This window comes from Camelina sativa, chromosome 16 (genome assembly GCF_030686135.1).
Source record: "Camelina sativa cultivar CO46 ecotype springtype chromosome 16, ASM3068613v1".
Lineage (NCBI taxonomy): Eukaryota > Viridiplantae > Streptophyta > Magnoliopsida > Brassicales > Brassicaceae > Camelina > Camelina sativa.
This window is the reverse complement of record NC_141895.1, coordinates 156,120-170,514: the sequence shown is the minus strand read 5'-3', so window position 1 is coordinate 170,514 and position 14,395 is coordinate 156,120. Positions and strand designations below refer to the sequence as shown.

General features: G+C 39.3%; 3 protein-coding genes, 1 long non-coding RNA gene and 1 pseudogene across 4 annotated transcripts; 3 read left to right on the top strand and 2 right to left on the bottom strand.

Moving 5' to 3' along the window:
- Positions 1–316: 316 nt before the first annotated feature.
- Positions 317–2,674, bottom strand: LOC104748996 (ribosome-recycling factor, chloroplastic). The gene is made up of 11 exons (XM_087491303.1): positions 2,423–2,674; positions 2,182–2,323; positions 2,013–2,079; positions 1,816–1,911; positions 1,624–1,721; positions 1,413–1,524; positions 1,286–1,327; positions 1,077–1,133; positions 938–988; positions 769–825; positions 317–656 (listed from the first exon to the last, which is right to left on the bottom strand). Exons 1-11 carry the CDS (start codon positions 2,508–2,510, stop codon positions 639–641), a joined length of 828 nt encoding a protein of 275 aa, XP_087347429.1. The 5' UTR covers positions 2,511–2,674; the 3' UTR covers positions 317–638.
- Positions 2,675–2,818: 144 nt separating this feature from the next.
- On the top strand, positions 2,819–3,751 carry LOC104748995 (mavicyanin-like). The gene is made up of 2 exons (XM_010470575.3): positions 2,819–3,080; positions 3,199–3,751. The coding sequence occupies exons 1-2, from the start codon at positions 2,900–2,902 to the stop codon at positions 3,585–3,587; spliced, it is 570 nt and encodes a 189-aa protein (XP_010468877.1). The 5' UTR covers positions 2,819–2,899; the 3' UTR covers positions 3,588–3,751.
- A 692-nt stretch (positions 3,752–4,443) lies between these two features.
- Positions 4,444–7,035, top strand: LOC104753163 (uncharacterized; annotated as a pseudogene).
- A 944-nt stretch (positions 7,036–7,979) lies between these two features.
- Positions 7,980–10,059, top strand: LOC104774273 (putative inactive patatin-like protein 9). The gene is made up of 2 exons (XM_010498915.3): positions 7,980–9,406; positions 9,492–10,059. Exons 1-2 carry the CDS (start codon positions 8,489–8,491, stop codon positions 9,723–9,725), a joined length of 1,152 nt encoding a protein of 383 aa, XP_010497217.2. The 5' UTR covers positions 7,980–8,488; the 3' UTR covers positions 9,726–10,059.
- A 118-nt stretch (positions 10,060–10,177) lies between these two features.
- On the bottom strand, positions 10,178–11,283 carry LOC147924978 (uncharacterized). Its single transcript, XR_015585120.1, has 3 exons — positions 10,940–11,283; positions 10,520–10,577; positions 10,178–10,367 (listed from the first exon to the last, which is right to left on the bottom strand). It is a non-coding gene; the product is annotated as an uncharacterized LOC147924978 (long non-coding RNA).
- Between the last annotated feature and the right edge of the window lie 3,112 nt (positions 11,284–14,395).

The window sequence follows — 14,395 nt, the reverse complement described above, 5'->3', positions numbered from 1 at the left end:
TTAGATTCAGCAGAGAAGTCAAATTCGCCAGCTACCAAGGCAAAAAAAAAAGAAGCGAACTAGACAATAATATAATCGACTTAAACAAATCAAATGTTTCGTACTTTATTAATATTTCATTAGCCACTGATTTTCGATGCTTTGAAAGCATAGAATAATGGATTTCGGGTTTGACGGATTTCTCAATGCGGCGACATGTGACTATAATAATACGAAAATGCATTTGAAGTCGCTCCAAGCCCTATTTTATCATATTGTTTTAATATTGTATAATATATATATACGTGTTTTTTAATTTTTAGGTCCAAACCCAATAAGCCAAAAACAAGAAGATTTGATAATTGGTTGCTGAACCAAATTAACAAGAAGTTTGCTGTACAAAAAGGGTTCCTTTAATAATAAAAACAAAACATGAGGCTTCTTCTTCTAACTTTTGCAACAACTGAAAGTAGACTTAAACAAAGTTGCTCTCAGTTCCCAGAGGCATTTCTTGTACCCCAAGATACATCAGAGAAAAAGTAATAGAAACTAAGTAGACCAGAGCCATTGACACAAACAAAACCTAATACCAAGGAGTTGGGAATGCAGGACTTTACCAGATGGTTGAGTTACGTCCTCCTTACAAACCATTATTATGGTCAAACCTTCATCAATTCCTGTGGATTCATACATGTGTGTAGTAGTGATTAATGGCTGGCTACTTTATAAGATGGATCAAAGACTAAAGTAGATCAGAGCCATTGACAAAAAAAAAAAACTGATTGATACCTTCTCTTTCTGTTTGCACAGCTCTTCTATCTTCTTCATGTATATATCAATTAATTTCTGCCATTACCAAAAACATCAAAGTTTTGTCAGCCACACTTAAACATCAATAATTCTCTGGTTCTAGCCTTTTTGTTTTAATTGAAAACAAACTTCTGCGTGGTTTGTTTACCTGCAAATCACTTGACAAATCCTTCAAGTTGTCTTCTGACAGCTTCTTCTCCTGCAAAAAAATGAAGCTCGAATCTCAAGAATAGGATCACAAGGAATACCCAACGAGAAAATTACAGAAACTAAAAATCCCTTGGAACCTTCTCGAGCTTATCATAAGATTTCAAGGCATCTCTCCTTATGTTCCTCAGTGCAACCTATAAGAACGAAAAAGATGGGCTAAGATTAAAGGAACATGAAGCGCACTTAAGCACATAATTATGCACAACTAACTTTTCTAGAAAATATTGAGAATCCCAAATACGTTTAGGTGACTAAAAAAAGAGAGGTAAGCACTACTACTACTGACCTTTCCTTCTTCAGACTGTTTTGCAACAACCTTTGCTAGTTCCTGCAGTAGCACAATTAAAAGGTATTAGGTAAGGCAGCAGCACATTGAAAATTCAACAGAGATGAGGTTTGCCAGGAAGAGATACCTTTCTTCTCTCAGATGTGAGGGGAGGCAAGGACAATCGAATCACATCTCCATCGTTATTAGGAGTCACTCCAAGATCAGAGTTGACGATAGCCTTCTCTATAGCCTTCAAGCTGGAAGGGTATTAAAACATTGGGATGTATCATGAAGCGACAAAGAGAAAAGCAGACATGAAAATTCTTCAACAGAGAACCATTTGGGAATGAATGTACCTGGACTTGTCATAAGGCTGTAGCAAAAGAGAACTTCCATCGGGGGTACTGATTTGGGCAATGCTTTTCAGACTTACTGGACTTCCGTAGTATTCCACCTTGAAACCAAAAGACAAAACATCAAGTTATATTTCTATATATGTGGAACCAAAATATGGCTGTAAAAATAGGATCCATAACCTTTGCTTATACCTCAATCTTGTCTAGCATAGCTGCATTGGATCTCCCTGTCCTTATGGAATTGAAACTGGTACGAAGCGTGTCAATGGTCTTCTCCATCTTTGATTTCTGGATTGCACAAAAAAAAAAAACCAGAATCATATCCAAAGAGATTCATCCGTTCCACACTGACTAAAGAATAACCAAAAAAACATGTGAGAAATACATACAACATCGTTCTCAATTGCAGACTTCTCCGCTTCTATCTCTTCAATAGTTGCAGACCTTATCACCAATCTAGAATTCCCAAACAAGAACATACAGAGAGATTGTAATCAAAACCAAAAACATCAAAAACCACATTTGGTTTACATAATTAATTAATAAGGTGGAACCTGCCTCTTCTGTAGAGACGGCTTAACAACGGGGCCACCGGAGAGATGGACGCCCGCACCGAGCCCAAGCTTGTCGGTCTTTAACGAACACGCAATTAAGCGTGCGGAGGGAGATCTCGCTGAAGCGATTATCCTCAAATACGAATCTACCCAAGAAGGTTTACAAGGAACATTAACGAACAGAGCCAAATAGATGAGAAAAGGACAGTGAAGAAACGAAATCCAAGGCATGAGACGCCGTTTACCTGGGAGAGAGAGGAGAGACTTGGAGTAACTCGCTCTGAACCGAAGGGCCGGTGTCGTGGGAGCAGTGGAAGAGAATGAAGCCGCCATGGGAGTAGCCGTAGAATCGAAGTGACTAAACCTTTTTTTCTTTGGTTCGTCAATGAAATTGAAAGGGAGGGAGACGAGACGACGACGATGACGACCCAATTGTTTGGGATAAGGAAGGCGGAGCCCTGTTTGGATGTATAGCTAACTATAATCCCTTTAGTGATATCATTTCTTGGGCTTACATGGGCCCGAAATATCTCCCAATATCCACCGGACATAGCGTTGACCGTGGACGGGAGTCTAGGTATTGAGTCTCATAGCTAGGCCTCCTGTATATATGTACCCGTTGGCTCCATGCAAATTTCCCCAACTCTCTTCTTAGGAAAAAAATATAACAAAGGTGGTTCCATATATAGCTCTAGTTTCTTTTCATCGTTCAAGGAAAAAAAATGGTATTTACTCGGGAAAGTGTGTGTTTAATAATAGTGTTGATAATACTTATGGGTATGTTGGGAGAATCTGTAGCCTCTGTCCACAAAGTAGGTGGCTCCGCAGGATGGACAATTCTCGGCAAAGTCGACTACAATAAATGGACTTCATCCGACACTTTCACCGCCGGAGATTCTCTCTGTAATTTAACATCACACCTTGCATACTGATCATCTACGTTTTTTCTTTTTCATTCTATAGCTAGCTAGAGAATTCTTTCAAATGATAACTTTGGTTTATATTACACTTTGTCTTACAGTATTTGTATACAATAGCCAGTTTCACAACGTGAAGCAAGTGAGCCGCCGTGACTTCCTTTCGTGCAACGCGACGTCAGCCATGGCCACCTACACTTCGGGATCCGACATGGTGGCTCTTACAAAACCGGGCCACTTCTATTTCCTCTGCGGCTTTCCTGGCCACTGCCAAGCCGTTCAGAAGCTCCATGTCCTAGTGGGCGCCGTCATAGACAGTCCCAGCCTCAGCCCGGCTTCTACCCCTGTTCCGTCACCTTCCACCGGGTCATCTCCATCTCCGGCTAGGGCTTCCGAGGATTCCGCTCAAAACGGTGCCTTTTCATCGTCAGTGTCAACGGCTTTGTCTTCAGCTATGAGTGGTGTTGTCGTGTTTTTGGTGGCATTGGTCTAATATTGATTAAGATATTTGGTCACGTTTTGTTGGTTTTTACTTATGGTTCCCTAATTTTCAGCTTTGTGTGTGTGGGTTTACTTTTACTTTTTCTACCTAGCCACTTCCTTTTGTTACTTCTTTTTGAAAACCTTATAATGATCAAGAGTATTAGGTATGATTAATGATCTTATGTTGTCGGTTGATGTGCAACGGTCGCGTGGCCTCGTATGAAAAAATACTAGTATTATCCAATATTTTTGTTTTACTATTTGTAACAACTATAAGTGTGAAAAGTAAGTGACAGTGACGGCTCTGACCTAAAGCCCATAAAGCAAGGGCTTTAGGCGCCAAATATAATAAGTATTTTAGGGGCATCAATTTGTAGAAGTTTCTTTGGTGTGGTGCTTTTTTGTTTTAGCTCGATTCTCTCGAGTAGAGGTTCAAATCCCACGTTTATTGTATTCACGATTTTTTTTCCTATTTTTCTAAACCATAATATTCTCTTTTATCTAAATTTCTTTATCTTATATATTAACATAAAAAATTCTACGATTAAAAATAGCAACTGAATTAAAAAGAAAAACACCAAACTTTTTTTATTTGACAGTTCCGCTTCTTCTTCTTCTTCCAAATTTCACCAGAAGAAAATTAAGCAAACATCATTGATCTCCCGTCTCCACCGAAACACACACCGCCTATCATCAATCACCACTGGTAATTAAGACTTGAGACTAATTATAATTCATTAATTTGTTACAACTTCTGTTTATGTTAATTTCTGTACATGGAGTCTCCACTAAAAGTAAAAGCTAAATTTTGTTTTATGTGTTCTCAATGACAATTTCTGTTCAAATCTTATTTTGATTTGTAGAAAATGCTGCCTGGAAATAGAATCCGGAACCAGCCAAGTGGATGTGCGAATAGGAAGAGAAAAGATAGACAAGATGAATTGGTGAAATCTCAAACCAATGATATTCTTAAGTATGTGACAAGAACTAAACCTCCACAAACTGATGAGACGGCTAGAAGTGAGATAAACAAGGAAGCTGATGAGCATGTTACTATTGAAGAAGATGCAGATGAAAAGAGTGTAGAAGAACTTGTAAGAGATGATGGAGAAAACTTGGAGAATGAACACGCTGAAGAACATGATAAAGGTAATAAGATTAAGGGTCTGTATAAGAATGTGGATATGGATGATCCTGGAAACTGGGAGAAAATTGATAGGAGAATGAGAATTTTTTTGGTTGAGAAGGGTCCACCCGCAAGACCACCCGCTGGTTATCTTTTCCCAAGAGATGGTGCTAATAGATGTTTCACTTATGCCACTTATACAAGAAAAATGAGCAATGGAGAGAAGCAAGACAGAAAATGGTTAGTTTACTCAAAAACTAAAGACAAGGTCTTTTGTTTTTGCTGTAAATTATTCACTCAAGAAGCAAATCCTACTATTTTGGCAAGTACCGGTTACAATGATTGGAGAAATATTTCACATAGGCTGAAAAGTCATGAAACTACTCATCATCATATCATTTGCATGACTCGTTGGACAGAGTTAGAAGTGAGATTGAAGAAAACTGAAACTATTGATAAGCATTTGCAGGAGGCAATTAACAAGGAGAGGAAGCATTGGAGAGATGTGTTGTTGAGAATAATTGTTGTAGTAAAGACTCTAGCGGAAAGAAATCTAGCATTTCGTGGTGGAAAGGAAAAGGTAACTGATCCAAACAGTGGGCATTTTGTAGCTTTTATTAAGATGATTGGAGGCTTTGATGCAGTAATGAAGGAACACATTCGACAGATTGAAAAAGTTGAAACTCATTACCATTATCTCAGCCATAAGATTCAGAATGAGTTGATAGAACTGCTTGCTAATGAGGTAAGGATGATTATTGTAAAGAAGATTTAAGATGCAAAGTATTTTTCAGTCATTTTGGATTCAACTCCTGATGTTAGTCGTAAAGAGCAGCTGACATTTCTAATCCGATGTGTGGATATTTCGACGGCGACACCTAAGATCGAAGAGTTCTTTTTGAAATTTCTGGATATCAAAGACAAGAGAGGAGAGGGGATTTTTAATACTCTTCAAGATGTATTGGCTGATCTTAACTTGAATATCGACGACATAAGAGGACAAGGCTATGACAACGGACAAAATATGAAAGGAAAGCATAAAGGAGTTCAGAAGAGACTACTTGATATAAATCCAAGGGCATTTTACACTCCATGTGGATGTCATAGTCTCAACCTTGCCCTTAGTGATATGGCTTCATCATCCAAAAAAGCTGTTTCATTTTTTGGCATTGTTCAGCGTATATACTGCCTGTTTGCATCTTCAACCAACAATTGGGAAGTGTACCAAGAGATGGTGAATGGTACTTCACTTAAGCCATTGTCACAAACTCGTTGGGAAAGCCGCATTGATAGTGTTAAACCAATAAGGTTTCAAGTTTCAAAGATAAGAGATGCTTTGTTTTACTTAGCAGAGTTCAGTGATAATCCAGGACATCGTAGTGAAGCTGAGTCTCTTGCAGTGAGTGAAACACATGGAATCGGAAGATTTGAATTCTTGTTTGGAATGGTAATATGGTATGATTTGCTTTCTGCTTTCAATATTATAAGCAAAACCATACAGTCAGAGGACATGGACCTTGAGGTTGCTATTGCTCAGTTAGGAGGGCTTGTTGGTTATCTGAAAGATTATAGAGAAACTGGTTTTCAGAAAGCAAAAGGAGAAGCTACAGAAATTGCCATTCAAATGGATATTGAACCAGCTTTTTATAAAAAACCAAAACGCTTGATAAAAAAAAAGAAACAGTTTGGTGAAGACGCAGAACATGTTGATCAAAGTAACACATTAAGTGCAGAGGAGAGTTTTAGGATCGAGTACTTCATCAACATAGTGGATCAAGCTATAGTGTCTCTTGAGGTCAGATTCGAACAATTTCAATATTATGAAGAAATTTTTGGATTTTTGTTCGGTTTAAAGAAACTAAAGTCAGCAGGAGATGATGAGTTAATGGTATCTTGTATGAAGCTTGAAGCTTCCCTCAAGCATGATGGGAATTCAGATATAGAAGGAAAGGATCTGTTTGTGGAACTTAAACTTTTAAGAGGAGTCTTGCCAAAGGAGATTACAAAAGCGGTTGATGTGTTAGAGTTTTTAAAAAGAATGGATGGTTGTTATCCAAACACATGGATTGCTTATCGTATTTTGCTCACAATTCCGATTTCAGTTGCTTGTGCAGAAAGAAGTTTCTCGAAGTTGAAGCTTATCAAAAATTATCTACGTTCGACTATGTCTCAAGAGCGATTAAATGGATTGGCGTTGCTATCAATAGAACAAGATTTGGTGGAAACGCTTGACAACTCAAAGTTGATCGATGATTTTGCAAGCATGAAAGCAAGGAGGATTATTTTTGGTGACTCATGTACCGACGATGCTTTTTCTTTTGACAACATGTGATTTACGTGATGGTTTATGTACGTTTTTAAAACAACTGAACTTTTTGGTGATCTTTTACATAGTTATATACTTTTGATAGAAGAAATTTTTTTGGAGTTAAGGGGCATCATTTTCAGATGTGCTTTAGGCGTCATACACCTACGGGCCGGCACTGGTAAGTGATGTATACAAATTGAAACTAAAATAAAAATTGCCAAAAAAGAAAAGAAACGGAACAATGGTAGGCTATATTGAAATGGGTTTGAGCCTACACAATTGGGCCTGAGTCCAGGACACTGTCGAATAGGGCACACTGACGATAATCAATGGTCTGGGTTTTGCAGTGAGGTGAAAGGAAATGTATTTATTTGATGGACCAAATCAAAGCGAATACTGTAGTATTTGTGATAGGGGTGGGTTTTTAATTAAAAAGTAAATGTGTCCATTGATATCATCATAAACAATCAATTTATAGTGTAGTTAATAGTTTTGCCGGTTCGTCGCAGTCGATTCCACGTCCTTCATTTATGATGGACCTCCTAGATACAAAAAGACAAGACGCAAGAGTTAAATTTTGCATCAATTAAAAAAAAAAAAAAAAAGAGGGTTAGTGAGAGGCAACAATGTGATTAGCGGGAGCGGAGCCTGTAATGCAGCCGAGGTTCGCGCTTACTCCTTGACCTTCAAACTGACATGCCTACTCACACGTGCGAGGACAGTCCCCTACCACCCCCCATCAAAATGTTTTCTTACCTTTTTTAATCCTGCCTGTTATGTGTGTTTATTTGTTCTCTTCTTTTTGTCCTTATAAATCGTGAATAAGTTGGATTAGTTTTACCAAAAAAAAAAATTAGATTATACTGTACGCCCAAAGGAAGAAAATATATATATATATATATATATATATATATTTTTAAATCCTGTATTTCATTTAAAGGAATGAAAATAATAATAATATCATCCTCATGACTCCATTATATTTGTAAATGATGGAAAATAATAAAAAGAAAAAGAGAAGGGGGGAGGAGAAAGAAAGAAACAAAAAACTGCACCGTCAGTGGGGGGGGGGGGGGGGTATATATATAAGTAACAACCACCCACTCACAATTCCGGAATTATCTCTGAATCACTTACTTACTTGCTCATCATAATAATCCCATTTCTTTCTCTTCGAATCCACTCACTCGAGGAGAGAGACGAGTAAACACACAGTCTCTTCTTCTTTTGTATTTACTCATCAGTCACTCACTGCCGAGAAGAGAGTGAGACAGAGAGAGCGCAAAGGGCATTATTATTTCTCCCAAATGAATAAATTTAATGCCTCTCTGCTTCTAAGCGTGATACTCATTTACGTTTTCTTTCCTTTTTCTTGTGTGTTTACAATTATATCATAGGATTCTACAAAAATATTCATTCACTACTTTACTTCTTCTTCTTGTTCGGTTTGTTTCCTCTCTAACTGCAGACTAGTAAAATGGAGATGGATCTCAGCAAGGTCACTCTTGACATTTTCACCAAGCTTGAACAGAAATGGCTCTCCCACTGCAGGAAGACTCGTATCCTTAGCATCGACGGTGGTGGTACCACTGGCATTGTCGCCGCTGCTTCTCTTCTTCACCTGGAACACCAGATCCGCCTTCAGACCCGTGACCCTCACGCTCACATCTCCGATTTCTTCGACATTGTTGCCGGCACTGGTATCGGTGGCATCCTCGCCGCCCTCCTTGTCGCCGACGACGGCTCCGGCAGACCCATGTTCACCGCCAGAGACGCTGTCAACTTCATCGCCGAGAAGAACTCTGACCTCTTTGAGGTCAGGCACACCGGCGTTTTCAGGAGGAAGAAGAGGTACTCCGGGAAGAGCATGGAGAAAGTTCTGGAGGCCGCGTTCAGGAGGGAGGACGGGAAGGTCCTGACGATGAAGGATACGTGTAAGCCCCTCCTGGTTCCTTGCTACGACCTCAACACCTCAGCTCCATTCGTTTTCTCACGCGCCGGCGCGTCTGAGTCTCCGAGCTTCGACTTCGAGCTGTGGAAAGTGTGCCGGGCCACGTCGGCGACACCGAGCCTATTCAAGCCGTTCAACGTGGTGTCGGTGGACGGGAAAACGAGCTGCTCGGCCGTGGACGGAGGGCTGGTGATGAACAACCCGACGGCAGCGGCGGTGACGCACGTGCTGCACAACAAGGGAGACTTCCCGACAGTAAACGGCGTGGAGGACCTGCTGGTGCTGTCGTTAGGAAACGGGTCGGCGAGCTCGTATAAAGGGAGAAACGGAGAGTGTTCGACGTCATGTGTGGTGGAGATAGTGCTAGACGGCGTTTCCGATACAGTGGATCAGATGCTCGGGAACGCTTTCTGTTGGAACCGTGCGGATTACGTCAGAATCCAGGTACCTTCCTCCTCACAGTGGAGACTAGTAGTATTACATATTATAACATAAAGATGATGGACTGATGGTTCATTGATGCATGCAGGCGAACGGTTTGAGGAGGAGCGGCGGCGGAGAGGAGGAGGAGGAGGAGTTGGAGTTGCTGAAAGAGAGAGGTATTGAAACGGCGCCGTTTGGAGTGAAAAGGTTACTAACGGAGAGTAACGGAGAAAGAATCGAGGGTTTCGTGCAACGTCTTCTTGTTGCTTCGGGAAAGTCAAGTCTCCCTCCTAGTCCTTGCAAGGATTCTGCCGTTAACCCTCTCGCTGACGGCCGTTAAACTTAATTGTTTTTTTTTTATTTCTTTTTCTTTTTTTAAATATGAAAAAAAATCTTATATAACCCTCCGTCCGTGTGATGATGATGATGTTTAGTACTAGTAATCAAACCCCCAAACTCCAAGGGTTAAGTTTTTTAACCCCCCCCCAACACAACATCACCATCCTTTTCTTTTCTTTTTTATTTTCAATCTTCGAATTAATTAAGTAGCCTTTTCTTTTTTAATGACTTAAGAGCAAGTTTATTGGGGGGTTTATATAAGGGGAGTTCTTAATTTTTTTATGAATTAATTGTGTACTGTTTGGAATATAAGAACCTATGATCTCTTAGATAAATTTTTCTCTTTTATTGGTAGATTCTTATTTTAGGTCTCTTATTTTTTAAAATATTATTTTTTAAAATTTTAAAATTTTAAATAGAATAGAAGTGGAATAAATGTGTAAACATTTAAAATTTTATAAAATTAAAAAATATTGCATTTTAATTAATTTTCAAACATACAAAAATATAATTATATTTTCTGTTTCTGAAAACTTTGAAAACAGAGGTTCATCATCTGTTTTGTTAAAGATTTGTAAATCAGATATCAACACAACACAACAACCAGTAATACGGCATCGTTGTGCTGCGCATGTTCACCAATCTTGAAAAGAGAGGAAAGAAACAAATTACAAGATGATAATGAATCGATGTTGCCCTACAGCCAGAATGCTGGAAAAAAAAATGTTGAAAATCTCCATAGTTGACAGATGGACTGGGGGGATGACGAAGGTATCAAGGAGTTCCTAATCTTACCATAGAATCGTCTACAATTCGCTGGTCCAGTCCAGGCAAATCAATCAATTCCAGCTCCCTGATCCACCAAGAAAAGTGAAATAACTTCATTCTAAGCATAAGAAGTGTTCTTTTCCAAGGCTTACAAGTTCCAATCACAAGCACAGAGCAATCTATTCTTCTGTCTTCCAACAGACAAGTACAACAACGATCTAATAAGAAGTTCACATACACTTTCTAAAATAGATTTCTCATAGTTTCAAATACCAAACACATCCTACCAAACTCCTAGGTTACGGGAACAATCATACAAACCTCATCGAGATCCGCAAGATCCACGATATGGCAACCAAAATCTACACTCGATCACAGCATAAAACTAACACACAAACACCAAATACAACCACATGGAAGAAACAGGTAAAGCGAGAGGAAACCCACCACATTCCCTAGGGCAACGACGTTGAGATTAGTAGCCGGCCGTCTAGAAGAAGAGGTCTCATCGGGATCTTCGTCAGCGAGCAGCGACGCCGCTTGTCTCATCGAATCCGAAAGCTGAGACAACTCATCGATCGCCTCCATGGTAACTTCCACAGCGAATTGAGAGGTAGAATAGAGTACGAGATCTGGACGAAGAAAGGAAGCAGCTAGATCCGACGAGAACCAATATCGGTAGCCAGGTGCGGTGGATTTTTCCGGCGATTGGGTTACCGGAATTTCGAATTCGGTGGCGACGGTGCTAAGCTAGGATTTGATTTTTTCTTTTGTGTGCTCGTGTCTTCGTCGGGGAGAGAAAGGGCGAAGACAGGTCATATAGGTTTGAGAGGTTCGCAAGAGAGAGCAAGAGAAAGAACACCGATCGGGCCAAAATTTTTTTTGTTCTCAATAAAACTCTTTATCCAATCATGCACTGACACGTAAGCGCCTCTTATATGAAAACAAAGGGTCTGAATGGTGACTGCGGTCAAAGCGGAGCGGACACAGCAAACACAGCGGACAAAACAGCAATAAAGCGGTCAGAGTGGACAAAGCGGTCGGAACGGACCCAAAAAGCGGTTCTATGAACCGAATGGTAAAAGACGGACAAATTAGACTACTTTTATTCTATTCTTCAAATATGATTATAATTTTGTTAAGAATTTAAATTTTCTTAATACAACATAATAAAAAGATGAAAATATAAAAAATTACAAACCCAAATATAAAATCAAATACTCTGGTTTTTCCATAACATAGTTGCGATAGTTTCTCGAATGTTTGCCATGTGTTGTCCATCTGCATTCTCTGCTTCATCAAGCTCATAAGATGCATTGTCTTGATCCTCAGTTTGAGTTTCTGTAAAATCTTCCACAAAATCTGCATCTGTAAAATTTGAAACTCTAATAAAATTATGAAGACCCATTGTTGCAATAATTACTCTCTTTTGGATATCCAGATCATATCTCGGAAAATCGGTTAAAATTCTCCATTTCTTCTTCCACACCCCAAAAGTGCATTCAATGATAGATCGAAGAGATGCATGAGACCTATTAAACAATTCTTCCTTATTTCTCGGAGGGGGACCAGTATAGAACTGTGACATGTGATATCTCACAACTCTATTTCGTGTTGACCTATAAGGAGCTAAAAATCCTTGCTTATTAGGATACCCTGAGTCAACTACATAATACTTGTCTGTAGGTGGTAATGGAAATTCAGAATCGCCATTTTGTGCAAGTGAAAGGACAGCTGTATCATGACATGAACCCGGTGCTCCATTCCATACGTATGTGAATAACATATTCATATCACAAATTGCCATTACGTTGATGCTTGCATAGTCATGTCTGTTCCAATACATGGCTTGTAGCTCAAGCTTTACTTTAACACACACATGAGTTCCGTCCATAGCTCCAACAAAACCACTGAAATACGGCCAATATCGTCTATCAGCTTGTAGACGTTGTGGAATCCGGTGTAATTGTTGTGTTGTTGGTGTCTTGATGTAATCTGCCGCTAGAAGTTCTATAGCTTGCAACACTTCACCAAATTTTCTATTCACAGTTTCCTGGTTTCGTCCAAATCGTAAGCCAACATCTCGCTGAACTTCATTGTGTCCGCACACTCGTAGAAACATAGCGGTACTCTCTTCAACACTTACATTCATCGAAGGTTGTAATCCATAATTTTCTTTTAAAATAGTGCATAGTCCTGTGAAGGCAGCAAATGACATTCTTAATAATTGTAGACATGCAGCATGGTCATTTTGAATACGATTCCAAAGATTTTGCCACCCTAACCCTCCACCGGTTTGGTATGGTCCTTTGTGAAACTGTTGTTCATAATAATCCAATGTTGGATTTATTAAAAGATCTTCTATTTGCTAATTTTCCAAAGTCCATAATTCTAACCGTTCTACATCAGATAAATTATGGAGTCCTTTTGAATGTAGTTCACAAATTCGGAAAGCCTGAAATAACATTAAAATCACATAAGTTACCAATTTTTTTTTTTAATTATCACAAATACCATATCAAAAAAAAACAACATATTAATAAAACATAAGTGCTTCATCAAACTGACATAAATAACATAATTTTTTTTTCAAACATAATTGTCACAGAAATAAACTACTCTTCTTGTGGAAAAAAAAATAAACTACTCTTCATCATTTCCGCTCATGTCATTATCAAATAAGTTTTGTCGAGGAAGAGGTTGAGATGTCGATGCGTTGTTTTGTCCAAAAGTGTTAAATAGTCCCACTGCTCCTGGTGTTTGAAACATTTGACCAGTTGGAGAATTATTGAGAAACCCTAGGCTCGGGGATCCTACTCGTGGTCTTGGTGTATAACGGGTAAAGCCTAACCCTGGAGATCCAAAACTTGAACCTGGAGAATATTGACCAATCCCTATACTCGGAGATCCTACTTGTGATCTTGGAGATGCTCGATGCTCAACATTTATTGGTGCCAAAAACTGTCGAAAACCAGTAGTAGGTGGATCAATTGATATACTTGGAGTTCTTTGGCTTGTATGCGTAGACATACTGCCTGCAGATGATGGATCAGATGATCGAGGTGTAGACGATCCACTTGGTGGGCGAGTGGTTCCTATATGTTCACCATGTCTTGTAAATCCTGTTAGAGACTCCATTAACAATATCCTATCCTCATTGGTCTGAAACCAAGTTGATGACATCCAGTAATTACGCCAAAAGAGATCAGTCTTCAGAAGTTGGAGGCATTGAATGTAGAAATCATTGTATCTTGGAATATCTAATGACTCAAGTATCTCGACCGCCTTTTCAAACTCGGTATAATCTTCGCGGTCAAAGGCACCAGGGCGTAGTCGTTCATAGGTTTCCTTTTGAAAGTCTCTAATGGACGACATTGTCTCTTGGATGGTCGATTCAAAATTTTGCCTTCTACGCGGTGCTCGTGTTCCGCTAGGTCCCCTTGACCCAGTTCTTCGGCTAGATGATGGATCAGCTCTTGAATGTTGTCGCCCACTACGATCAGGTATCTGAATTGGTGGTTGTGATTCGGTAGCCTCACGTGAGAATTCATGTGATGGTTGTGAATCATCATAAATGTTCGCATGATACGTCTCCTCGTTTTGTTGAGTTTCTGGAACCTCATTTGGCTCCCAACCATCATCGGTATCACCGTCATGTGACTGTTCATTCCGAATTTCAGCTCTTCTTTGTTGCACAGAATACTGACGCTGCGAACCCACATCTAAGACAGCAAAGCAACGAGACTTGGTTTCCCAATCTTTTGGTGGTTCTCGGTTCAGACGTGCAAGTTTGCTAAACTCCTAAAATCAAAAATTTGTATAAGAAAATTTTCTATAAATTTTTAATCTTAATAATTATTGGAAAAAAATAAGGACCTGTTCACGATCATTCCACCATCCATC